Source organism: Lonchura striata, chromosome 23 (genome assembly GCF_046129695.1).
Source record: "Lonchura striata isolate bLonStr1 chromosome 23, bLonStr1.mat, whole genome shotgun sequence".
Taxonomy (NCBI): Eukaryota; Metazoa; Chordata; class Aves; order Passeriformes; family Estrildidae; genus Lonchura; species Lonchura striata.
The window spans coordinates 4901025-4926142 of NC_134625.1; the positions used below are offsets into that span (position 1 = coordinate 4901025).

At 47.9% G+C, this 25118-nt stretch overlaps 1 protein-coding gene across 4 annotated transcripts in view; it reads right to left on the minus strand.

Annotated features, from left to right (window-relative positions):
• The window catches only part of GRAMD1B (GRAM domain containing 1B), a 73224-nt gene that overhangs the window by 18132 nt on the left and 29974 nt on the right, over window positions 1-25118 (minus strand). For all 4 annotated transcript variants that reach the window (XM_077788000.1, XM_031506835.2, XM_077788002.1 and 1 more), the window contains exons 3-10: window positions 18940-18960; window positions 9624-9708; window positions 7104-7207; window positions 6307-6402; window positions 5906-5986; window positions 3243-3358; window positions 1302-1458; window positions 550-739 (exon numbers count right to left, since the gene is read on the minus strand). In XM_077788000.1, the coding sequence (XP_077644126.1) occupies window positions 550-739; window positions 1302-1458; window positions 3243-3358; window positions 5906-5986; window positions 6307-6402; window positions 7104-7207; window positions 9624-9708; window positions 18940-18960 (850 nt within the window). The remainder of the gene's footprint in view (window positions 1-549; window positions 740-1301; window positions 1459-3242; window positions 3359-5905; window positions 5987-6306; window positions 6403-7103; window positions 7208-9623; window positions 9709-18939; window positions 18961-25118) is intronic.

Consider the following 25118-nt stretch of genomic DNA (forward strand, 5'->3'; position numbering starts at 1 on the left):
CAATGGAGCAGAACTGATCCCAGGGAGAGCCCCGGGAGCGCTCGTGCATTTTGGGACCATTTTGGTTCATTTTGGGACCATTTCGGTTCATCTTGAGCTCATTTTGGGACCATTTTGGTTCACCTTGGGTTCATTTTGGGACCATTTGGGTTCATCTTGGGTGCAGCCCTGGCTGGGCTCTGGTGCTGCCCAAGGTGGATCCATGGAGGAGATCCTTTGAATAAATCCCTGCTTTATGCTTTAGCTCTGCCCAGCTCTGTTCTAGGCCAGCCTTCATAAGGCAACAGAACCCTTTTCTTGCACTAACGCCAGGGCAAGAATCTGGGACATAAGAAGGGACAATTAATTACACTGCTTATTTTAGGGACACCCTAAATTTTTTAGGCACATCCTGAAATGTAAACACATTTACTTTCTGCAGCCCACAATGGGAATTCTTTGCATCTGCAGGGTCCAGAAAAGATTTCAGTAGGCACCACTCCATCCCCTGACAGGGAAGGAAGGGATAAGGCAGGAATAGCCCTGATGGAGTGGCCTTTGCCCACGTACCTTCATCGTGGGTGTCTGAGGAGTCACTGAGCTCTGTGGGAATGTCTTCGTTGTCATTGAAGTCCAGGGAGGGGGAGTTCACAGGGCCAATGATGTCGATCTTCTCTCCCATGATGTTGGCAATGCCAAGGTCTTTCTCCACAGGACTCTCTGCCACTGCCTCCTCCTCTTCTGGGAGCACTCCATCGAACTGCAGCAAGGACAGGGCACAACAAGGGCAAGATCAGCACCTGGAAATGGGCTTTATTTCAAAATACCTCACATCTGCGAGCCAATTTCTGAATATTCCTTGAGACATCTGGAAATTAAATAGAGAGAGGAGGACATTTGCCATACATTGTTTGTAAAACCTCCTCTCAAAAAAATCAGTGTTGAAGCTCTGGACACCACCAGGATTTTTGCTCAGACAAGCACAATATTGTCTAATACTGGGTTTGTTCCTGAATAAGCTAAAAGAACCTGAGGTAATATCTAAACAAGGTCTGCTTTGCCATAATACCAGGAGGGTACACACTGTTTTCCAGGGAATAACTGAAGGCAGGGAAGGAATTATAACCCTTTTATATCCAAAACTTTTCATGCAGAAGTATAGAAAGGAAAATGCTCTCACTGCTGAGAGTCCCAGTGACAAAATCACCGACCAAGGACTGAAATCAGCAGGAGCTGGAGGATGAACAAACCTCATACGACCCACGGGGTGTTGGATTTCAGGGAAAACAAATTCCTGCTGCCAGGAGAGGGAGAAAACTCACCGAGGCTGGGGCTTCACTGCTGCCCGTGGAGGTCAGGGTGCTGGCAGTGACAGATTTCTTTGGCAGCTGAGGGCTGGCTTCTGGCTTGGCCTCCATGCTGCTCTTGGAGGAGCTGTCGTTGACTTCATTCTCCTCCACGGGGATTTCTTCGCAGTAGCTGGGACGCCACAGAGAACACAGGTTTTTATGGTTACCCCTCTCACAACAGCTACAGCTGCACACACAGAGCAAGTGAGAATGTTTCTATCAAGTTTCCAGGCTTCCAGAAGCAGGAATGGCTCAGTGCTGAAGAGAGCAAGCCCCAGTTTTTTGGGTGTTTATACAGGGACTGACAAGCATCAGCATTTTTTGGCCGTGCAACACTGCCTGGCCTTGTGACCAGTGGGGTGCTTTGGCATTTCTAGAATTGCTCAGCTGGCTCAGCAGCCATTTCAGTCCGTCCCAGTGTGCCTTAAGTTTCAGCTTTTATATTTTTCAGATTCTGTGCTGCTTTAGTTTGTAAGTCTGAGCTTCACATGAGGAGATGCTGAGCTCTGTGCACAGAGCAGGGACACAAAACAATTCCTGCTCCAGCTGGGCACCAAGGACAAATGATCCAAACCTCAGCCCAGGAGCACAAACACCGTGGGCTGGAGAGAGAAAAACAAGCAGGATGGGACTGCCTGGGCTGGAGCTGGAATGGGACAATGAACTCCAAGGTGCCAATGGAGCAGAACTGATCCCAGGGAGAGCCCCGGGAGCGCTCGTGCATTTTGGGACCATTTTGGGACCATTTTGGAACCATTTTGGGTCATCTTGGGTGCAGCCCTGGCGGGGCTCTTGTGCTGCCCAAGGTGCATCCATGGAGGAGATGCTTTTAATAAATTCCTGCTTTATTCTTCAGCTCTGTCCAGCCTCTGTCATTAGTATAGAATAATATAATCTAAGACGATATAATAATGCAATTGGTCAGCCTTCTGCAATCATGAAGTTAATGTTAATTATTAGTAGCTAATGCTAATTATTAAACATAATATAAGATGATATAATAAAGCAATTGGTCAGCCTTCTGCAATCATGAAGTCAATGCTAATTATTAAATATAATATAAGATGATATAATAAAGCAGTTGGTCAGCCTTCTGCAATCATGGAGCTAATGCTAATTATGACATAATAAAGCAATTGGTCAGCCTTCTACAATCAGGGAGTCAATGCTGATTATTACTAGTTAATGCTAATTATTAAATAGAATAGAGGATGATAGAATAAAGCAATTGGTCAGCCTTCTGCAATCATGGAATTAATGCTAATTATTAGTAGTTAATGCTAATTATTAAATATAATATAAGATTATATAATAAAGCAATTGGTCAGCCTTCCGCAATCATGGAATCAATGCTAATTATTACTAGTTAATGCTAACTATTAAATATAAGACGATATAATAAAACAATTGGTCATCCTTCTGTAATCATGGAGTCAATGCTAATTATTACTAGTTAATGCTAACTATTAAATATAAGATAATACAATAAAGAAATTGGTCAGCCCTCTGCAATCATGGATGCAATGCTAATTATTACTAGTTAATGATAACTATTAAATATAATATAAGATGATACAATAAAGCAATTGGTCAGCCCTCTGCAATCAGGGAGTCAATGCTAATTATTACTAGTTAATGCTAACTATTAAATATAATATAAGATGATACAATAAAGCAATTGGTCAGCCCTCTGCAATCAGGGAGTCACAATGTTAATTATGATACAATAAAGCAATTGGTCATCCCTCTGCAATCAGGGAGTCAATGTTAATTATGATACAATAAAGCAATTGGTCAGCCCTCTGCAATCAGGGAGTCAATGCTAATTATGATACAATAAAGCAATTGGCCATCCCTCTGCAATCAGGGAGTCAACGCTAATTATCCCCCTGCCCCGCAGAGCCCCGCACTCACCCCATGGTGTTGAAGTCGTCGTCGGGGGGCACGTAGTCCTCGTCGTCGCTGGTCAGCCCCAGCTCGTTGCCGTAGCACTGGTGCACGAAGTGCCAGAGCTCCTTGGGGCACAGGGGCTGGCGGGACACAGGTCAGCGGGAGAGGTTTCAGTGCCAGAGCACACCGGGAAAGGGGATTCACTGCCGGGAGCAGCGGCTGTGCCCTGAACCCCCGGGGAGTGAGGGGCTGAGAGCCCAGGGCAGAGCCCTGCTGTGGGAGTTCATTTTATTTTATGGAGTTCACTGTTATTTAATTGTTAGAAATTGAGGGGAGAGCCCCGCTGTGGGCAGGCTCAGAGAAATCCTATTTTATGGGGTTCACTATTATTTAATTATTATAAATTGAGGGGAGAGCTCCGCTGCGGGCAGGCTCAGAGAAATCCCATCTTATGGAGTTCACTATTATTTATTATAAATTGGGGGGAGAGCCCTGCTATGGGCAGGCTTGGTGAAATCCCATTTTATGGAGTTTACTATTATTTAATTATTAGAAATTGAGGGGAGAGCCCCGCTGTGGGCTCAGCTCTGTGAAATCCCATTTTATGGAGTTTACTATTATTTATTATTATAAATTAAGTATTATATAATATAATATAAGAATCAAAAGGAGTTTGTGTCAGCAGACACCCCTGTGAAACATAAAAAAAAAAAAAAAAGTAAAATAAAAAGAAAATCAATTATCAAAACCATAGAAAAAAAGCCCAGATTTTAGGGATGCAGGTCAGTGATCACCACATGACTGTGACATGGGGCTCTGAAAAATGGGGCAGGAAAACTTGTGATTTAAAGATGTGGTACAGGGATGAAAGGGGATTTTTACCCCGAAGAAACTTATGACCAACAACAAAGATTTTTTGGTAATGAGGGGGAAACAAACCCAGTGAACTTTTTCTGAGTTGCTGGCTTGAATTTCCTCCCGTAGTAACTGCATGGGATAAGGCAGGAATTTTTGAATTTTTTAATCTAGCTCCCCACAGGAGCAGCCAAAAGCATCAGGGGGGGAAAAAAAGCCTTGTGACTGTTCCACCTCCTTCCCACACACATCAACGCACATCCACGTGTGATCAGGAAAACTGCCCATGGTAAGGTGATCCTTTTCCTCCTAAATCCCAGCCCAGTTTTTGGGACAGGGTTGAAATGTAAATTTTAAGGAATTTAAAGATTTTAGAGGAGCTAAGATTTGAGTTAAAGATAAGCCTCACTAGAGTTAATTAAAATAAATGAGTAGGCCCTGATGAAGTTAAGAGTTAGTAGTTAACTCATAAGTGATTGCTTGTCAGCACAATGTTGAGTTAGCTGGGTTTATAATGAAGAATATAAACTGACAAAGAGCTTTTAGGAACATCAGACAATTGTGGCCTCCTCTGTTCTGAAACCAACTGAAGACAAGGAATGGGAGTTCTACCAAGAGTTCATTTGTCAGATTGGCATTGAAAAGGTGGAAAGGTCAGAAGGAGGAAGACTTCATTGACTTCCTCATTTTGGGACCCCTCCCCATGGAAGGGACACCGACCCATTCCAAGGAACAAACCACGCATGCTGAATGGCTTTTGGAGTGATCAGCAGAGGAAGGGAGGAATGGGATGTACCAAAATGATGAATATGGATTTGTATTTTGGGTATTCAACACTTGTATGGATAAAAGGGCTCTGTAACCACCTGGAAGCTGCGGTGTGGATTTGGGAGTGATCCCACACACAATAAACACACACTGTCTAACTTTAAACTGTTAGAGAGTTTTTGTCCGTCACAGTTGGATATCAGTATTAGATCAATATCCAGATTTTTTAATAAATCAGGGTATTCCCAGCGCTTCATTCCTCCAGCAGGGTCTGAATTCCAGCCTGGACACCCCGAAATGCTGGGAGCACTGCAACATCAAGTTTAGTGCTGCAGGGAGGCCAGAAATCCTCTCCCCACTGTGGAACAGATACTTGGATCAAATCCAGGATTTACAGGGCCTCTGGCACAACAGGAGCAGATTTATTTTAAAATCCAGCCCTCACCCAGGGCACCCTGCACCCACAACTGCTCTCCCTTGGATTTGGGATGCCCTGAGCACTCATTTTCTGTCTGGACCTCCACACTCCTGGAGCACAGATTTACTGAGATCTCTGTCTGCACAGTGAGTTATTCCTGCTGCTTTTTGAACCACTTTCTTGGGGGCTGCACCACTGTGGAATTACAAGAATTTAAAAAAAAAAAATTTCCTCCTGAGACCCTGATTCCTCAGCAGAGGCAGAGTGGCACTTACTGTGTGCGATTTACCCCAGAAAATTGGTGATTTCCCCCAGAAAATTGGTGATCAACCCCAAAAACAGGTGATTTACCCCAGAAAAGGGGTTATTAACACCAGAAAAAAAAAAAAAATCCTTGCAAAAAGAGGGAATTGCATCTGCAGTCATGAGCCTGCTTTGCCTAAACACTTGTGTTTAATGTCCCTACTGCCCAAAACCATTTGTTTAATGTCCCTTCTGCCCAAAACTGCCTGTGTTTAATGTCCCTACTGCCCAAAAACACTTGTGTTTGCTGTCCCTAGGTGTTTTTTCAGTCAGAAGTGATGCTCCTGCCCACATCCATCCCCAGCCTTCCATCCCACCCCAGCTCTGAGCTTTCTCTCTGTACCTTGTCAAGCAGAGCATTCTGCCAGAGTCTGAACATCATCATGTACGTCCTGTCTCGAGCCCCAAAGGAAGTAAAAAAGTGCTGGATGGGGAGAGAGGGAGAGAAAAATCAGCTCAGGAAAAGCCACAAAACAGGAGAAAAACACAACAAGGCTGTTTGGGGTCACTTTCCAGCTGGAGTGAGCCGTCCATCCAGCACAGAGTGAAGCTCTCACTAGGGAGTGAGCACTGGAACAGCTCTGTTAGAGATGTGCTGCTGTAAAACCTGGATATTTCCCCTGGCCCCACACCCCCCATCTGAGCTCCAGCCTCAGCCCAGCTCAGCACAAGCCCTTTTCCCATTTTGGAAGAATCCCTCACACTCTGAGTGCCCTGCCAGCCACACAGGGGTGGCCTCAGTACCTTTTCAGTGTCAGTGCAAACTTGGATGGCATTGGGAATGAGCCGTGCTGTCTTCTCCTTGGTCATGGAGCAGATGTCCTTCAAGCGAACTGTCAGCTGCACCAGGCAGGGAAAAACACCAGGAAAGGGAGAAATTCATGAAAAAGGCAGCAGAAGAGCCAATGTGAGCACAGCCCCAGGGTCAGCAGCAGTGGCAGAGCCTCACCAGTGTCTCCCAGCAGGGAAAAACACCAGGAAAGTGAGAAATTCATGAGAAAGGCAGCAGAAGAATCTTCCAAAGCTACTGCGAGCACAGCCCCAAAATCAGCAACAGTGAGAGAGCTTCACAAGTGTCTCCCAGCAGGGAAAAACACCAGGAAAGGGAGAAATTCATGAGAAAGGCAGCAGAAGAGCCAATGTGAGCACAGCCCCAGGGTGAGCAGCAGTGGCAGGGCCTCACCAGTGTCTCCCAGCATGGAGAAACACCAGGAAAGTGAGAAATTCATGAGAAAGGCAGCAGAAGAGCCCTTCCAAAGCAAATGTGAGCACTGCCCCAAAATCAGCAACAGTGAGAGAGCTTCACAAGTGTCTCCCAGCAGGGAAAAACACCAGGAAAATGATAAATTCATGAGAAAGGCAGCAGAAGAGCCAATGTGAGCACAGCCCCAGGGTAAGCAGCAGTGGCAGAGCCTCACCAGTGTCTCCCAGCAGGGAAAAACACCAGGAAAGGCAGAAATTTTTAAAAAAGACAGCAGAAGAGCCTTTCCCAAGCCAATGTGAGCACAGCCCCAGGGTGAGCAGCAGTGGCAGAGCCTCACCAGTGTCTCCCAGCGGAAGATGTTGCTGTAGAAGCAGATCCAGTTCTCGGAGAGGTAGAGGCGGCCCTGCAGGAGAATGTCTCGCTGGAGGGCACATGAGTAATCTGTGGGTGAACAGCACGTGGTCAGTGAGGAGCAGAAAAGCCACACGGTGCCACTGATGCCTTAAGGTTTTTGTGGTTTTCAAATCCTGTGGTGCATTAGTGCATGACTCTAAACTCCATATAAAGTGTACTTAACTCTTCATGTTTTCGTCAGACAAAACAACTCCTCTGGGCCTGAAACTCAAGGACACCCTACAGCCTCAGGTCCCAAAAAGTATAAAGTGGAATTTAGTATATAAAGTATAAAATGGGGTTTAGTGGAGCAGCAGACATTAAATAGAGGCACAGCAAAAGAAAAAAGATTTGGGAAGGGAAGAAAACTGGGGGAATATGACTTCATTACCTGAAGCTGTAATTAGACAATTAACCCCTGATATGCAAATGGACTAAACTTATAATTGTCTGAAAAATTCGTGACCATTTTGGATGTAGCCCCTTGGGGGGCCTTGACTGCCTTTAATGTACCTGAAGGCCCTTCATTAAAATATATCCACTTAATAAATATATGCTTTAAACTTTGTCTGGCCTCTGTTTCCAGGCAAGCCCAAAAAAAGGCATCAGGAGAGCCTAAAGGTGAGGATGAGCATCAAGAGAAATTAACTCTGCAAGGCAAAGGCAGGGCCAGCAGGAGCTGAGCCCCAGCTGCTGCCTGTCCACTGGGCTGTTTCCTCCAAGGCCTTGTCCCAGGCAACCTCTGTCCCTGACTGATGGTCCTGCCTTATCAGCTGCTCACCCTGCAGCATCCCACGTGCTATTTCCAGGCTTCATCTGTCTTTTCCTTTCTGTCTCTCAGTGGCAGTGTGCATTTTCCCCCCAGTTTAAGCAGTGTGGGGCACAGGAAGGGATCACCAGTCCTGTCAGACACAGGAGCAGAGGAATCTCTGTGGCAGGCACATTCTTCTGTCTCTCAGGATTTTTTCATAGAGGAGCACAGAGGAAAGAAAGAGAAAACAATTTCTATTTCTGCTCCTTGTTTTTCCTATGTGGAATGTGTGTGGAGAATTGTTTCCCTGGGGTGATGCTTGGTTGGATTCTGGTGAGGATTGTTTGAGCCTGGTGGCCAATCCAACCCACCTGGGGCTGGGCTCTCAGAGAGGGGCACGAGTTGGGAGTTAGATATGGTAATTAGAAAAAGTAGGTTTGTAGTTTTAGTATCTCCTTTAAATAGTATATTAATGCATTATAGCATAGTTATAATAAAGAAATCATTCAGTATTCTGAACTGGAGTCAGACATCAGCATTTCTTCCCCGCAGGTTCCCCTGCAGTTCCAATCCACCTCACCAGCTGTGCAGTGAGGTTTGGGAAGGGCAGTCATGGGTGAGCAGGGGTGTTGGGAAAAGGGAGAGGAAAAAGGGAGGAAAAGATCACATCATCCCCCCACCGAATGAGGAAAACCCATCAGAAAATGCAAAACCCATTGGAAATGGGGCTCTGCCTGTGCTCCAGGCTTGTGTCAGTGGCAATGTCTGGACATGAAAGGAGTGAGGGATTTCTCTTTACAAACTAACTGTGGTTCTGCTGGGAGACAAACCCAGCCCTGAGAGATAAAAGAAACAAAGGGATGGATCTCATTGATGAATGAATGAAAAGAATGAGAGGGATTTGTTTTTCCAAACAAACTGTGGGGCTGCTGATAAATAAAATTGGACACTGAGAGATGAAAGAAACAATGGGAAGAGCCACAAATTCCATAGGAATTCCACTGATTGACACAAGGAAAAGACAAAATAAAAAGGGGGGTACACATTAGAAAGGGGTTTGTAGTAGGGAAGTCTGAACCTCTCAAGTAACTCAGCTAATGGGGAAGAAAGGGAAATGTGGCTGGGAAAATGGGATAAAAAGGAGGCTGCGTCCTCTAAAAATTGGAGAGACCCCAAGGCAAATGCCCCATGGCCTCTCCCTTGATTCCAATAAAGTTACAGGACTCCTCTGTCTCCTTTTTGGACATAAATCCCTGGTGTTTGTGGATGGATTTCCCGTCCAAGAACTAAAACCTGGCTGGATATGTGCTGCTCTCCTCCCCAAAGCTCCTCAGGGGCTGCCCTTACCTGTCACTATTGGACACGAAATGAGTACACAGAAATTTGCTAAGTTTGAAAGAGAAAAAGACCCAGTTTTATTCAAACATATGGTATTTATAGAATTCCAAAGGTGACTATGGATTAGAGGATGGAATTACCGCTTCTTTAACTACACAGGTCTAAAGATCAATCGATCATTTCTCTTTACCCACAGAGAAATATGTAAACTATTCTATTTAGAAATATGTAAACTATTCTATTTATACATGAAATAGTGTGGGAACTCTGACTCTCAAACATGTAAACATTATTAGAAGGCTAAAGAAATTTTATGAGCACTCAAAAACTTCCAAAAGCAAACGTAACACTTTTAGAAATCAGGGCAACACTCACCTACGATGAGGCGCTCCGTGTCCGGGAGCTGCTTGAAGAGTTTCCTGAAATCCTCGTTCCGCTGCTTGTACGTGGGGCTCAGCACCTGCCAAAAAATAAAGGGGCTGGTGAGGAGAGGGGCAGCCAGGACAGCTGGGACAGGAGTGGGGGAAGCAGGGCCACCTCAGGGACACCAGGAGAAGGGGGGCAGAGGCGTTGAGGAGCTCCCATCACAGCCCAGCGATGGGAGGGTTTGGGTTTTTAGGGCAGGGAGTGAGAGGAAGAGGAGAACCTGGCTTGGGAGAGCCAAGTCCAGGCTGGAAAAGCTGCAGCAGAGAGGAATTCTCTGTCCAAGGTAGGACGTGTGCTCTGCTTGCAGCTACCCCAGGAAATAGGAGATTCATCCCAGAAAATGGGGGGTTTACCCCAGATAATGGGGGATTCAGCACAGAAAACAAGTGATTCGGCACAGAAAATGGGGGATTTATCCCAGAAAATGGGGGACTCAGCAGAGAAAAGGGGTGATGTATCCCAGAAAATGGGGTATTTACTCCAGAAAATGGGGCATTCAGCACAGAAAATGGGGAATTCAGCACAGAAAGTGGAGGATTTGCTCCAGAAAACAGGGGATTCACTCCAGAAAACAGGATGCAGCACAGAAAATGGATTTACCCCAGAAAACAGATGATTCAGCACAGAAAATAGGTGACTTATCCCGATAAACGGGTGATTTATCCCAGAAAATAGCTGATTCACCCCAGAAAATGGGATATTTGCCCCAGAAAACAGGGAATTTATCCCAGAAAAGAGGATTCGGCACAGAAAATAGATTTACCCCAGAAAACAAGTGATTCAGCACAGAAAATAAGTGATTTACCCCAGAAAACGGGGGGTTTGCCCCAGAAAACAGGGAATTCATCCCAGAAAAGAGGATTCAGCACAGAAAATAGATTTACCCCAGAAAACAAGTGATTCAGCACAGAAAATAAGTGATTTACCCCAGAAAATGGGGGATTTGCCCCATAAAACAGGGGATTCACCCCAGAAAAGAGGATTCATCGCAGAAAATAGATTTACCCCAGAAAACAAGTGATTCAGCACAGAAAATAAGTGATTTACCCCAGAAAATGGGGGATTTACCCCAGAAAACAGGATTCAGCACAGAAAATAGATTTATCCCAAAAAACGGGTGGTTCAGCCCAGAAAATGGGAGATTCAGCACAGAAAAAGGGGGATTCATCAGAGAAAATGGGCGATTTACCCCAGGAAACAGGTAGCTCAGCCCAGAAAAGGGGGATTCACTCTAGAAAATGGGGGGTTTGCCCCAGAAAATGAGTACTCAGGCCTGCCAGAGGAGTTTGAGCAACCACTGTCACCGAGAGCTCAGGGTTCCCCCTGCCCACCCCTCTCCTTCACTTCTCAAAAGGCTTCTCAGTTCTCAAAATCCTCCAGAAAGGCTCTCCCGGGTCCTGACCCGTGTCCTGCCCTTGTTTTGTGCCCTGGCCTCAGGGAAGGGCTCAGGGAAAACGGGGCTGGAGGGACATCGGGCTCCTCTCTGGGGTTTATGGTGACAGCCCACACCTCCTACAGCTGCTCCCGACAGCCACAACTCCTCCTGCAGGCTCCAGAACAGAGGCAGCTGCAATTCCACACCTCCCAGAGAATCTGCAATGCTCCTTCTCCCACAAATGCAGAGAAGAAGCCACCTGGGGCACAACATTTCCCCTCTTTATCCAACAATCCAGAGGCAGTGATCTCCTAGGGCAGAAATGTGGGAATGTTCCAGCAAGGGCCCCGAAAATCTGAGATTAGAGAAGGCAGTTTCTGCTTAAGAATGGTGGTGGAGCCACAGGGGTGGGAGGAATACAGAGTTAATTTAGAATTAGCCTCACAGCACTGCAAAAAGCTATGGAGGATCTACCCCATAAAACAGGGGATTCTCCCCAGAAAACAGGATTCAGCACAGAAAATAGATTTATCCCAGACAACAGGTGATTCAGCATAGAAAATAGGTTATTTACTCCTGAAAACGGAGGATTTACCCCAGAAAACAGGATTCAGCACAGCAAATAAATTTGTCAGATCAGAATTTGTCAGATCAGAAAATGTCAGATCACGGCAGATTTGATGTTGGTTGTCAAATCAGACAACCCCTCACCCCCAAAAGCATTCCCTGTTCCTCAGAGCAGCTTAGTGCACTAGAAACAGAATATTCTAGAATATTCTTAGTGCACTAGAAACAGAATATTCCAACACTTGCTCCAGCCCCGTGGGCCCAGAGGAAGGGATCTCACTCGGAGTAAAACCTGCCAACCAGCTGATGACAGAAATATGAATTGTACTTACCAAACTCCCAGCCTGCACATCTGGAAAAGATCTTGGTCTGAGAAGGGCTCCAGCAGGAGCCCAAGCCCAAGATTTCCAGGAACAAGCAGACAGGAGGGGGACGGAGCAGGGAAAAGGGATTATAACCCCTGCAGGGCTGAGCTTTGGGCTCAGTGCAGCCCAGCTCAGCAGGAGCTAAAACCTGTCCTACCCAGCAGATCTGCCAGGGTGCAAACAGCTCCGTTTAGAGACACTCACAGCTGGGATTTCATCAGCTCCAGGGCTGGCATTTCCTCGAGAGAAGTCCACGAGTGCCTCTGGGTCCCACGGCAGCCACGGCAGCTCTTGATCCAGGAAAAGATCCCAGAGGGAGCCACACTCCAGCAGGGAATCCATCTCCTTCCCTCCTGCCCAGCTCCCCGGCTCCACTCTGCTCTTCCTGCTCCCACTGCTCCTTGTTTACGTCCAAAGTCGAGAGGGGTGCAGCTCGGCAGGAGTTTGGGTGACGTTAGGTGCCTTCCCCTGCTTTCCTGCCCACATCCAGCTGGTGCCCTGAGGATCTCAGCCAGGATTTGCCCTCCGGAGCACTTTTCCCAGAGAGGCTCATCGGGGTGATTGTGCTGCTGGGCACCCTCTGTGCTCTCCTGCTGCAGGCTCAGCGGCTTCTTGCTGCGGGCATCCCCTGCAGGAGCCCTGGCAGCTGTGAGCAGGGCAGCACCAGCAGCCCCCAAATATCCAGAGTGCCAGATCCGACCCCAAACAGCTCCGGCTGCGACTCACGACCCGGCAGGAGGCAAAGAGCTCCGAGCTCAGCTGTCCCCTCTTGGGAAGCAGAAAAGCAGCGATTCTGCCCCCTCAGGCTCTCCCCTCTGCTCTCCAAGGCAGCCTCAGCCTCTGTGCTTCTCATGGAAGGGGCGGGAGGGAAGATCCCAAAATGACTCGCACACGCTGGGAGTCACTGGAGCCGGGAACGCTGGCGGCCAATGCCCGGCAGTAACCCAGCCCTGCCTCCCAGCAGATGTTTCCTGTCATGGAAAGTTGCTGGACAGAGTGTGCTGAGGAGCTGAGGGGAGCCTGGGACGTGGGCTCCTGTCCCACTCCCTGCACATGGGCTCCTGTGCCACTCCCTGCAACCCTCAGCGCTGACTTTGCTCTCCCAAACGCAGGTGGGCCCCCCTTGATCTGCCCACACTGACTGGGACAGCAAATATTTCTGATATTCTAATATTTAGGAACACCTGAAAGAGGCAATTGGCTGCTGAGGGGCTGGGAACACAAACCCTGTGAGGAACCCCTGAGGGAGCTGGGGGTGCTCAGCCTGGAGAAAAGGAGACTCAGGGGTGACCTTGTCACTCTCTGAACTCCCTGGAAGGTGGCTGTGCTCAGCTGGGGTTGGGCTCTTTCTCCAGGAACTGACAGAATGACAGGACACAGCCTTAAGCTGCACCAAGGGAAATAAGGCTGGATATTCGGAAAAAGTATTTTACAGAAAAAAAACCTTTTCTGGAATGGCTGCCTGGGGAGGTGCTGGAGTCACGACCCCTGGGTGTGTTTAAGACAAGGCTGTATGTAGCACTGGGTGCCAGGGTTTGGTTGAGGTGCTGAGGCTGGGTTGGACTTGATGATCCTGAAGGTCTCTCCAACCTGGTGATTCTGTGATTCTCTAAATTCTGTGATTCTGTGTCTTTTCACTGCCCAGGTCAGTTAAAGGAAGAAAAAAAAAAACATTCAGGCGTGTGATAAATCAAAATAAAGGATGTGTCTGGGACGAACCAGCCATGGGAGGCCCACACAGGCAGAAATCCTGAGGGGCTGCACCTCTGAGTGTATTTTTGAGCCTACTCTTCTCCCTCAAAAAATAGGATTTTCTAGGATTCATTCATTAGTCAGGTCACTTTGCAAATGAAGGGCTGAATGAACTCCCTGCAGGTCCAGGAGATTTCCTGGGTTCTGGCACTCCCTGTGCCCCTCTGCCCTGAGTCCAGCCTCTCCAGCTCCCTGCCCAGGTGCAGAAGTGCCCACAGCAGGGCACCAGATCTGCTCAGCTGCGAGCAAACACTGAAATAAACCCCTCATTCTTCCAGAAGTGAGCACAGAGATCTCAAAAAGCACCAAGCAGCCAACCCAGCCCTGCAGCGGCTCTGCTCTGCTCCAGGCCAGGGCAGCAATTTGCTCACTGACAAGCTCAAATCACTGAGGCACAGAGGTGTCTCCACTCAGCTCTGTAGCAGTGCATCCATCTGCACCCCAAGATAAGGGAATAACTAAAAAAAACACATTCTGGAGCCTGTGAAGGACAAAAAATTGGCATTACAGCCACCTGCACTGCTTTACTGAATGACCCCCTTGGCTGGAAACTCCAAATGGGATTGAATTAAAAGAAAAACCTCTCCCAGCCACCTGTGTTTGCAGAGGCGGTGCCAGCAGCGGTGGGAAGAGCTGAGCTGGAGCTGGAGGCAGCAAACATTAACTGCACTGCAAACACAGAGACGGGACAGGATGGCACTGCCCAGGTGAGGGAACCGCTCCTGGGGAAATGGGGACACAGGGGTCACTCCCCGAGGTGGCATCTCCCCGAGGTGGCATCTCCACAAGGCGACATCCCCATTCCACAACAAATCCTCCACAGGAAACTCCCAGCAAACACTGCTGGGGAAAGGGACAGGACAGGGAACACAAAACCTGAGGAATGCTGAGTCTTGGACAGCACAGAAAACAGGGAGCAGAGATGGCACGAGGCACACAGGAGAGCGGGGAGGAAATCTCAGCCAATTTTCATGACTGATGGACTTCTGTGATTTACATTGCTTCTGAGAAACTACTGGAATAAACAAAACATGTTTCCTGCTTGTGTGGGAGAGTTTAGACCCCACTGAGAGCAGGGCTGGTGTGAAAAACCAGCAAAGAAAGTGGCCACCTGTCCAACAGCACCTCCTCTAAACCCATTCTGGTTGCTCCGATTTTCCAATTTTTTTCCTTTTTCTCTTTGTAAAAGTGAATGAAAAGCAGAGGAAGGCGCTTCAAAGTAATCACTGGGGTCTGGGCTGAAAAATGGGTCTGAGTTCATCATCACACAAGCTTGCACTAAGAGTTTACTGCTGATTTAGTGACTCTACAACCCAGCAACTGGTAATCCACACACTGAAAGTCATGGAAAACCTGACAGGATGAAAAGTGCTTGAAAGGCAGGGAGTTCAGCATTGCTCCAGAAATAATCTGATTAAATGGTTACTGGGAGTTAAAAGATGATTGTGTTGATTTACAGAAAAAAGGGGGGAAATCCGACAGGATGAAAATACCTGGAAGACAGGGAGCTAAACATTGCTCCAGAAATAATCTGATGAAGTTATTACTGGGAGTTCACCATTATGAAATGGTTACTGGGGAGTTAAAAGGTGATTGTGCTGATTTACAGAGAAAAGGGCTCTTCAACACCTTGCTCACTCATCAGGCCTGGATTTTGGCATTACACTCCGTTCCCATGATTGCTGCTGCTGAGGGAGCCTCAGCTGCCACCCCTGGGAAAGGTGTTCCTGATGTTCTCCCTAAAATGAGGCACAATTCCCCTCTGCCTTTATAGGGAACGTTTCACTCCTTCAGCAGCTGAGCCTCCCCTCCACTGTGGTATCCAAGAGCAGACACAGCACTCTGAGACCAGCCAGGGCTGATTTCTGACCAGTCTTGTGATGTCTGGGTATTCTCCAGAAGCTCAAGACCTGCTCAGAGTTCCCCACAAAGAACGTTTGCAGCATCACAATCCACAACAGATCCTCAGCCAGCTCCTCCTGCACAGCCTTCCCCTGCATTTCCCCAGAGGACAACTCTGGCCTCTCCCCTTTACCTGCCTCCCCACTGGCATTTTGGGTTTATTTTTGAGACTCTGAGCTGCTGCCAGGCCGAGGGCTGCCCTGTGTGCATGGATTTGTTGGCAGAGCTGCAGGAGCAGGGCTCCTGTGCCACTCCCTGCAAATCCTCAGTGCAGACTTTGCTCTCCCAAACACAGGTGGGGAGGACTGGGCTCCTACTGATCTGCCCACGCTGACTGGGACAGCAAATATTTCTGATATTCTAATGTTTAGGAACAGCTGAAAGAGACAATTGGTGTCTTTTCACTGCTCAGGTCAGTTAAAGGAAGAAGAAAAATATTCAGGCATGTGATAGATAAAAATAAAGGAATACAGAGCAAGGCAGGCCTTGGGATGTAAATGCTAAAGTGAAAATATCATGGATTTAAATCTTATTTCTTCCCTGGTGTCAACTGTGTTTTCTTTAACTTTTCAAGTTCATCATATTCATTCTCTTTTCTCCTGATGCCTGGTGCTGAATTTAAGAAGCAAGCCTTGCTGCAGAGCAGCAGAAATGCTGCAGAATAATGAGACACACACCCTGATTTTGGAGTAGGGAACTAGAAGGATTCACAGCCCAAGTGAGGCAGAATGAGGCAGGAAAAGCATGGAAAATTTGGCAGGCTCAGTGACACAGAAATGAGAGCTCTCCATGGTCAGAAATGGGGCCCTTTGCCCGAAACCCAGAGAAGAAAAGGAGAGAATGAGAGAGATTTTATCCCTGGCAGCAAAATATCTCCAGTTTGTCTCTCACTTGAATGGCATCTGCTGGGTGACAAGTGTCTTCTCCCAACAGCCCAGACAGAGCAGCTCCTCCTTGGTGTCCTCAGGGAAGCAGAACACCAATTTCCCACCTTCAGAGCACCTCAGGGCTACAGAGTAAGGCACATCTCTATTTCAGCAAACAGAACTACAAAGGGAGTTTAGCTTTAAGGCCTGAGGTCTGTTTTTATGATTTTTTTTTTTTTAAATAATAAATGAATTAGCAAGAATTCCCCACGCAGACACACAGCCCAAAGCAGACACTACTGATGGTTAAACCACAAGTGACCAACTGAGTTTTTCCCCCCCTACAAACCACAGTATTTCCAAACCAAAATCTCCATGTACACAGTTCCTCACTAAAGGTTTGAGAAGCACCTCAGGGATTTTTCCTTTCTACTGACCTTCTGCTCTTCCACCACGAGGACAAGAACACAAAGCAAACCCCAAAACTCTGATTGAATTTATTCCCAAACTGGGGTTCTCTTCTCAATCTCACCGTGCACCTGCACCAGTTTGCATCTGTCCTCTGCAAAGCCAAGCAGAGAAAGCACAACCAGAGAGAGGGGCAGCTCTGCCAAACCAACCCACGACCTCACTTCACCCCTTTCCTCCCACTTCTCCACGGGGCAGGGATGGCAATCCCAAAAAAGCACTGGTGGGATCGACAGGAGGACACACAAGGCAGGAGAAGTTGGTGGCATCTTAAGAAAAAAAAAGAAAAAAAAAATAGAGAAAAGGGAATCCAGGAGAGGGGAAAGGGAGGGTTCCTACTGGCAAAGAGGAATGCAGTGTTTCAGAGACAAAAAGACCAGTTAAAAGCAGCAAAAAAATGAAAACTGGTGATGCCCTGCAAATCTTCCAGGCCCATGTGATCTTTTAGGGATTATTTTTTGGGTTGGGTTTGCACAGTGCCTGGCACCCAGGGCTGCTGAGCTGGCACACAGAACAGTGTGGAGGGTGTTTGCCCTGGGCACGGTGGGGTTTGTGTAAAATGAGAGTGGGGGAAAGTGAGCAAAGGAAATGGTGAGGTTTCATGAAGAGGCAAATTCCTCTGATCCATTTCTAGAGCTGCCCTCAGAGGGGAGAGGAATGGAGAAACCAGAATGGTCCCAATGGCAGAAAACTTTGCCAAAATTTGCCTGGAAGGAGCTGGCAGAAAAGGGAAACTCTATCAAGGAGTTGCATTAGCAAATTTTTAATGGAAATAACACTGCCAAGTAGGACTGACTGACTTCCTGGAGTCTGTGGCTCATCCATATTTTCACACTGCTGCTTTTATCTGGCCAGAATGTCTCTGCTAACTAGAAAATGGGTTTGTTTTGTTTTGTTTACAAAGGAAAATAATGGGGTGGGGTGGGGAAAACCACAAAAAAATGCAGCCAGTGCTTACTCTCCGGATGTACTGTCTCTCATGCTGAAAATATATGGAGGAAAAACAAGAGAACAGAAAGATAAGATAGAGAGGACATGAAAACACAAGAGACCCACAGAAGCAGAGCACAGCAAAGCATCATGCAGCAGGGAATGGAGCTCAGCAGCTACAGGCAGAAGCAGTAAGAGCCAAAGTCACCTCTAGCCTGGTGACAGACAGGGTTTGGCAGCAGCCAGGTCAGACTGGGGCATCTGCTCAGTCCTTTATCTGCCACTTCTCCACCAGTTTGGCCCGCCTTGGTTTGTATTTTATTCTTAAAGTAAAACATTCTTATTCTTTCATTCACTGCCTCTGTCCCTCTCTGCCTCTGGGGTCTCTTCCTGCCTGTGCTGTTCACACCCAGCAGGTTCCTAACTCTGCCTCTGCCCTCTGTCAAACCCCACCTCGCTGTTTCAGCCAAAATCCCACATTCTGCTGGCCCCCATCCTGCTTTGGATGGCTGCAGGAGGGCAGGAATTGTGGCTGACCATGGATGGCTGCTGCATTTGCCTATGGCTACTTCAGAGCCTCGAGGGTAGGGGCCCGACCGTGCAAAGGTGGCACCGACTTTGTGCCCAGAGCAGAACCAAAAAACACCAAGGCAGAAGCAAAGGGTGGTTGGTGTTTCTCTGGGGTTGGTAGAAAATAATTCCTCTGTGGTCCCCACACCGCCCTGAGAGATGCAAAGGGTTTGCAGGGTGGCAGCTCTGTTTGTCACCACGTGTCACCACATCCCTGCCCCCGTGCTGGGACACCAGAGGTGCAGGATGTGGGGAGCACCACCAGAGTGACCAAAAGGACAAAGCTTCTGCTCTCTGTCTCTGGCATCCCTTTGCTCAGGATGCCAGCCCTCCTTTGCCAGTGCTGAGCCATTTCCAGCTCCTCCTTCTGGAAATGCTCAGAGTGCCCCAGTGCCACTGCAAAGCCCCTTGGCACCTTCCCCCCACCCAGCCCACAGCCACCCAGGGACAAGAGAAACGGGAGTACTTACATTATACCAACTCTGGCTTTTCTGTAAGGACAAAATAAAAGAGAAGCATTAGTTAGCACAGAGATCTTAGGATCAAAAAGAAAGAGGGACAGAGAAAGCAGGTCCAATCTGGTTGGGATCATTAGTGAAGTGAAAGTGGGATTAAACAGAAGATTTCAATGGGTTTCCCAGTGTGGTCTAGCACAGTTATCCCCAGGTACAGGAGCAAGGGACAAATCCAGCAGCAGGAGTCTGGAACGGGAAACAGGTCAGGCCAAGGTGTGCATGTCCACATGCACACACACACAGACATGCTGCCACCTTGTCTGCAGACCAGCAGTGCCAGCCAGCAACACAGGAGCTCATCATCACCACCATCATCATCATCATCACACCATCACCATCACGTCATCACTGCCAGCCTCCTCTTTAGGGGCTTCATTCTCCCAGCTGGTAACACTCACATTGCCCTCAACAGCCCTTGGAGCACTGATAAGGGCAGGGACACAGTTTGGCTCACAAAAGGCAAAAGTTCCAAGGGTATTTTGAATTTTAAAAGGGAGACACACACACACAGAGCCAGGAACAGTGCTGTAGAAAATTGCTAAAGAAGCTAGGCAAGGAAAAAAAAAGGCTGGGATTTTTTTTTTTTTTTCAGCGTTTCAGCGCACAGTGTTTTGCATCATCAGCACATGTGATTTTTTTTTTCCCCCATCCTTATCATGGCATTTCAGATGGTTGGAGAGGACAGGCCACACGTCACATTGGAGCACACAAAAGAGCTGGCTCAGCTTGGAAAGTCAATTTTCAGCTGGAGGTGAGATTTATCTGCAGGGAGAGGAAGAAATGAGCTTCCCACTGCAGCCAGCCTGGCTTTCCAGCAGCAGGACACTGAGCTCCTGCATCCAGAGCTGCCAGCACACACAGGAATCCCCCTTTTTTGGGGGGATTTCCCTCATGGCAGTGAAGCCTGGGGGCACCAGAGCCCTTCCCACCGAGGGTGGGCAGCTCCAGCTGTGCTGTCCCCTGTCCCAAACACTTCAGTGGGAGCTGAGGATAACAAGGACAGAAGCAATATCTCACTGCCTTTCCTCCTCTGAAGCCATCTTGCTTCTGACCTTGGAGAATTTTCCAGGCTTTGCAGACAGTTTGCAATAGGAAGGGAAACATTCTGTGCTGTGCCTCACCACAGAGACTGCAGGAATTTCACTGGGAATTCCCTGGAATATTCACAGGGGCACAGACTGCCCACCAGGGGCACAGAGGGTGTTCTGCCACAGGGAAGGAGAAGCGTTGATGAGGTCAGATTGGAACAGATTTCTGTGAAGACAGGGGGGCTGCTCTGTTCCCACCCCTGGATCTCCCTGCTCCAAGTTCCCTGTGAGCCACTCCAGCCACAAAACCTCACTGGATCCCACTCTTGGAGCCAACCTTTCTGAAGGATCCATTGCAGAGCTCCCAGTCTCCCGTGAAAAGCCCCACAGTAACACAGTACACAGGCTAAAATACAAAAAATTTACATTAAAAAGAGGAACACCCCCTTTTCCCCCCAAATCCTAGGGAAAGGAGATGAGCTGGGGACTGAACACAGAGCATGGCTCATATCCCTCATATCCCATACTCATTCCTCCAACCTGAGGAATTTCCTCTTAATTCCCACTCTTTTCCATACTTGGCCACACCTGATCCATTCATAAAGGATTGGGTGGAAGTCATCCCTCCCTGCAAGTAGGACGTGGAAAAAAGCCTTATGCAACCCAGACTAGACTAAAAAAAGAAGCAGGGTAATTAATCTGAGCCATGCACACAGCACCTTGTCCTCAGGAGCACAGGGCCTGAGATGGAGTGATTTTCCTGCAGATTTGTTTTGCCATCTGTCTGCCTTAATGAGCAAAAGGCGTAACTCAGAAATTCCTGGGGAAAAAAAGCTCATAATCAAACTATAATTGGCACACACAGAGCAGAGGCACTGCTGTCACTCTGCCTCCTAAATCAGGGTGCCCGTGCTGTGGTGTCAGCACGGCCCTACAGGATTTCAGTCCCCCCCTCCTGCATTCATTGCAGAACTATTTTTTTTCCCCTCCTCACATTTGAATTTCCCTGAATCAAGGGTCCCCTATAAAGGAGCTCTGCAGGTTCTTCTTTAAGCTCTTCCACACAAAAAAATTATACTGATATCCGTAATTATACTGAGGTCTATAATTTTACCAACATCCTTAATTATACCAACACTCAAACCTCAGCTTTTGTCTCCACCAAGTTCAACAGACTTGACCAAAATCCAAACAACCTCAGCCCTTAAATCTCCTTCTAATTTATCTTTGTTTTTTTTAAACTCACTGAGAGGGAGATGCAAACTGTGAAAATAAAGAGACAATAAAATGGAGAGGGGGAGGAAAAAAGAAAGAAAAAGGAAAAACATATTCTTACTTTGAGCAGGTTAAGTCTGTCATACTGGAAAAAGAAACCATAAGCATTAGAACTGAAAAGAGAAAATAAATAAGTAACAGAAGGAGGGGGTTGCACACAGACAGGGAGAAGATGGGACAGGTTTGCAGAGATGATGCTACAGGAGCACAGAGCAGAGCTCGTGGTTACAAGGGGGCTGTAACCAGGCAGAGCTGTGGGGGAGTGTGAAAAATGGAATATTTTCTCTAAGCCTTGACTTTTTGCCTCTAAATAGTCACCGTTTAGTGACCTGACAGCTGTGTGCAGTGCTGGGGAAGGTTACAGCTCTGCAGGGCACACAGGGCACACACCAAACCTCACCTGACAGCTCCAAACAGAGCTTCTCCCTCCCAGCAGCATCACAGCTCACTCCCCGCTGCTCCCAGGGGAACAGAACCCTTCTGCCCAGTGAATGGTGTGCCACAGAGCTCTAGGAGCACCCCAAAATCCCCCTCCCACCAGGGCAAGCAGAGGCACAGAACCAGAGCTCAGAACAGACTCTGGAGCCCTCTCTCCTCATCTGTGCTCCTGTGAAAGCTACGCTGCCCACCCGGCTTCTAAATGCCCATAACTCCAGGAAATTGATGGAATTTCTCCCCCAAACCCTCACCCCAGCCCCAAAGGATCAGAATTTCATTCCCTACTCCCTAAAGGGGCTTTGTCCCACCCGGTGGGAGGGGTGGATGAGAAGACACAGCCAAACTCTTCTCATCGTGGCACACTGGAAGGACAAGGTGCAACAGTCATAAGCTGCAGCAGGGGAAATTCCATTTGGAGAGGAGGAAAAAGCCTGTTCACAAGAGTGGTTAAACACTGGAGCAGGGGTCTGGCCAGGCTGGGGGACCTCCAGCCTTGGAGAGCTGCAAAATGTGGCTGGACAAGGGTTTAGACCAAGCTGGTTAAACCCTGCTTTGAGCAGAGACCTCCTGAGATCCCTCATGACCTGAACTGTTCTACAGCCCCCAGGACTGCACCGAAATTCTTAATTTCCCCCTAACTTAATACGAATCATCAGTATTCACCATTAGCTACAGGCATTGGGAAGAATCTGAAGGAAACCACTTTTATCCTTGGGCAAGAGCAAAATAGTCAAAAAATACATATTTCATTGTTGGTTACCAGCAGAAAGATGGGTTTTTCCTGAGTTTGGAAAGCTGTCCCAGAAAGCCTAAGGCTCAGTCAGACCTTGGTCTGTGGCACAGTGGTGGGGTCAGGGTGGCAAAGAGAGCTCTGGGAAAGAATCCCCCAGGATGCAACTCCAGCGCCTAAAAACCCCTGGTGAAGCACTCCCTCTGACAATTCTAGTGCTTGAAAACTTCTGATAGAGCACTCCAGTGTTTAAAAACTCCTGGAGAAGCACTCCCTGAGACAGTTCCAATGCTTAAAAACCCCTGGTGGAGCACTCTAGTGCTTAAAAATCCTTATTTGAGCACTCCAGTGCTTAAAAACTCCTGGAGGAGCACTGCCTGTGACAATTCCAGTGCTTAAAAACTCCTGTTTGAGCACTCCAGTGCTTAAAAATCCCTGTTTGAGCACTCCAGTGCTTAAAGACTCCTGGAGGAGCACTCCAATGTTTAAACCTCCTGAAGGAGCACTCCCTGTGACAATTCCAGTGTTTAAAAACTCCTGGAGGAGCACTGCCTGTGACAATTCCAATCCTTAAGAACTCCAGCTGGAGCACTGCCTGTGACATTTCCAGTGTTTAAAACTCCTGGAGGAGCACTCCAGTGTTTAAAACTCCTGGAGGAGCAGTGCCTGTGATAATTCCAGCGTTTTAAACTCCTGGAGCAGCACTCCAGTGTTTTAAACTCCTGGAGGAGCACTCCCTGTGACAATTCCAGTGTTTTAAACTCCTGGAGGAGCACTCCCTCTGACAATTCCAGTGTTTTAAACTCCTGGAGGAGCACTCCCTGAGACAATTCCAGTGTTTTAAACTCCTGGAGGAGCACTCCCTCTGACGGCAGCGCTGCAGCACGACAGAAGAGCACAGACAAAAGAGGGCAGGAGCTGAAGCAGATCTGTCAGCAATTGTACCAACACAGCAGCAAACTCATGGGCTCAAGCTGTTCCACCTCATTAGCCAGACAGGTTGGGAAAGCAAACCATTCTTCCTGCAGGAGATGGGTGGGGAGAGGAGAAGAGGCTGAGAAAGGAGAGTTTAGAATCTTTTTGCCCTGGAGTTTTTTTGTTCCTAACTTATCCCTGTATGAGCAGACAACAGAATCATAAGTGTGGGGGGAAGCAGGGGGTTCAATGCCTGAAAATTCTTCATTTGTGCCAGAGGAAGCAGCTTGTGGAGCACAGAACAGAGCTCCAGGCTGCACACTCAATGAATCCTCGTGGATTCAACTCAGAATATTCTGTGTGAGCAGGGCAGGAGGCTCTGACTGGCTGCTGGGGGTCCTGCCTGGGATCCCCTTCCCTCTGAACTCATCTGGGCTTCTCCAGCTGCCTCATGGTGCTTGGGCTTTTCCCTCTCAGAGAAGAGAGGCTGGCTGCAGGCACCTCAGAGCAGCACTGCACACCCATTTTACACAGACATCCCCCTGATCCAGGCTTCTTCCCACCAATCCCTCTCCAAAAATCCTCTGCACCTCCAGCTCACCACAGCCTGTCCTGGCCCACACACCTCTACTCACCAGCAATCCTGCCACTCCTGCTACTCCAGACCTTCCACAGCACTTCTTTCACACCTCACCTCGAGACTTCAGGCCCACAGTGCTCCTCTCACTTATCCAGCTACAGATACCAAGCACAAGACAATCTGTCTAAAAAAAAAGACATCAAGAAGCTCCCAGCAGAACCATGCAAGGTCAGGCTGGTCACAAGGACCACGACCAAGGGAAGACAGTCAGCCAGCACTGCTCTCTGAGAACTTGCCTAGAAGAAAACCTGAGGCATCCACTGGGGAAAGGCCAAGACAAGGATTTTGTGGGTTTTTGTGAAGCCATCCAAGCCATTCTGCTTTCATAAAGTGGAAATGCCAACAGCCTGGCACTTTCTCCAACAACATCCCACCTGTGTTTCTGATTTTTCCACTCTTCTGAGGACAGCACAAAGGTGTGAGATCAAAGCCCAGATGATCTTATCTCCAATTCAAGCACCCACAGAGGGATCTTCCACTTATCACCTCTCAGAGCGAGCCCATGAATTCTCACAATTCATTTGGGACAGGTCTGTTCTACCAGGTTCAAGCTGGGTTCACTTGAAATCACTGATCTTTAATATTTACATCACACAGCAGAGCCTGCAAGGGCAGCAAGCTGAGATCACTGGCCACAAAAACGCTATTTATCATGAAAAGCAGGGAAGAAGTCATGGAGAACAACTCTTGTTTCTGAAATCGTGGAGGAAGAAGGAAAAAAAAGGGATCGTGGTTCTGTCCAGCTCTAGAGGATTTCTCCCTGGCAAAGACAGCAGGGAGAGGGGAAAGCAGAACTGAAAGGCTGAAATGATTTGGAAGCAGCTGCAGGTGTGTGATGAACAGGTCAGTTCTCAGTCTGTGTGAGCAAATACCAGCGAGATGCCAGTGATGTAAGTGAGCCCAGCTTCCAGCTACAGGCACGGACTGAGCTCTTGCTGACATTCTCACAGCCACAGCAGGAGAATGCCTGACTGGGGTCAGCACTCAGCACCACAGGGAGGGTTCCTGAGTGGTGAGACAGCTCTACAGTGGGGAACAGGAGAGAAAAAAGAAGGCTTACTTTGGAGAGGCGCTTGTGTGACTTAATCGGAGAGAAAGCATGCAGGAA